The sequence below is a fragment of the Nansenia antarctica genome (assembly GCF_963989245.1).
Source record: "Nansenia antarctica genome assembly, chromosome: 6".
NCBI classification, from domain to species: domain Eukaryota; kingdom Metazoa; phylum Chordata; class Actinopteri; order Argentiniformes; family Microstomatidae; genus Nansenia; species Nansenia antarctica.
In genome coordinates, this window is record NC_137676.1 from 9,485,539 (window position 1) to 9,486,240 (window position 702).

Here is a 702-nt window from a genome sequence, read left to right on the forward strand (position 1 = left end):
CTAGGTGTGAACTCCTCCTCTGTTCCCAGACTGAGGGACGAGAAGGTTCGTGTGCAGAAACAACAGCAGGAGGAACGTCTGAAGAAAGCTCTAAAGAGAGCTCAGGCTGACTTCAAGAGACCTGTGAGTCACACACACACACACACACACACACACACACACACACACACATGCATGGTATGGCCGAAGACATACAAGACATCACTCTCTAAGCTGATGGATGTATACTAGCCTGCTAGGATTTCAACACCAATATGACACACCACAGGTTCTCTACACTGCTTATACTGTTGGTACACATACAGACACACACACACACACACACACATGCTCCTATATGACTGAGAATGTTGTGCCTGTAGACTGGGAGGAAGCTGATGTGGCGCTCCCAGCCCCCCATGACAAAGAACCTGGTGAACATCGCAGATGAGATCACCGACCTGGAGAAAGAGACGTATCTGTACTTCTTTACCTAAAGACCCCCATCTCCACTGGCCACCCTCTCTCCACTGGCAACTTTGTCTCTCTCTCTCTCTCCACTGACATCTCTCGCTTTCCACTGACATCTCTCTCTCCACTGGCATCTCTTTCTCTCTCTTTCCACTGGCCAATGAAGTTGATCAGGAGATAATTGATGTTTTATATGTTTATTCCAAATAAAACATATTTGTATGTGATCAAAGCTCGCTGTGTAGATGGATG

At 47.0% G+C, this 702-nt stretch overlaps 1 protein-coding gene across 1 annotated transcript in view; it reads left to right on the plus strand.

The window, feature by feature from the left end:
* Positions 1 to 476, plus strand: part of LOC308160247 (cilia- and flagella-associated protein 100-like) — a gene marked incomplete at both ends in the record, with an annotated part of 10,318 nt that extends 9,842 nt beyond the window's left edge. The window contains 2 exons of the mRNA XM_080534165.1: positions 30 to 123; positions 363 to 476. Of these exons, the coding sequence (XP_080390291.1) occupies positions 30 to 123; positions 363 to 476 (208 nt within the window). The remainder of the gene's footprint in view (positions 1 to 29; positions 124 to 362) is intronic.
* Between the last annotated feature and the right edge of the window lie 226 nt (positions 477 to 702).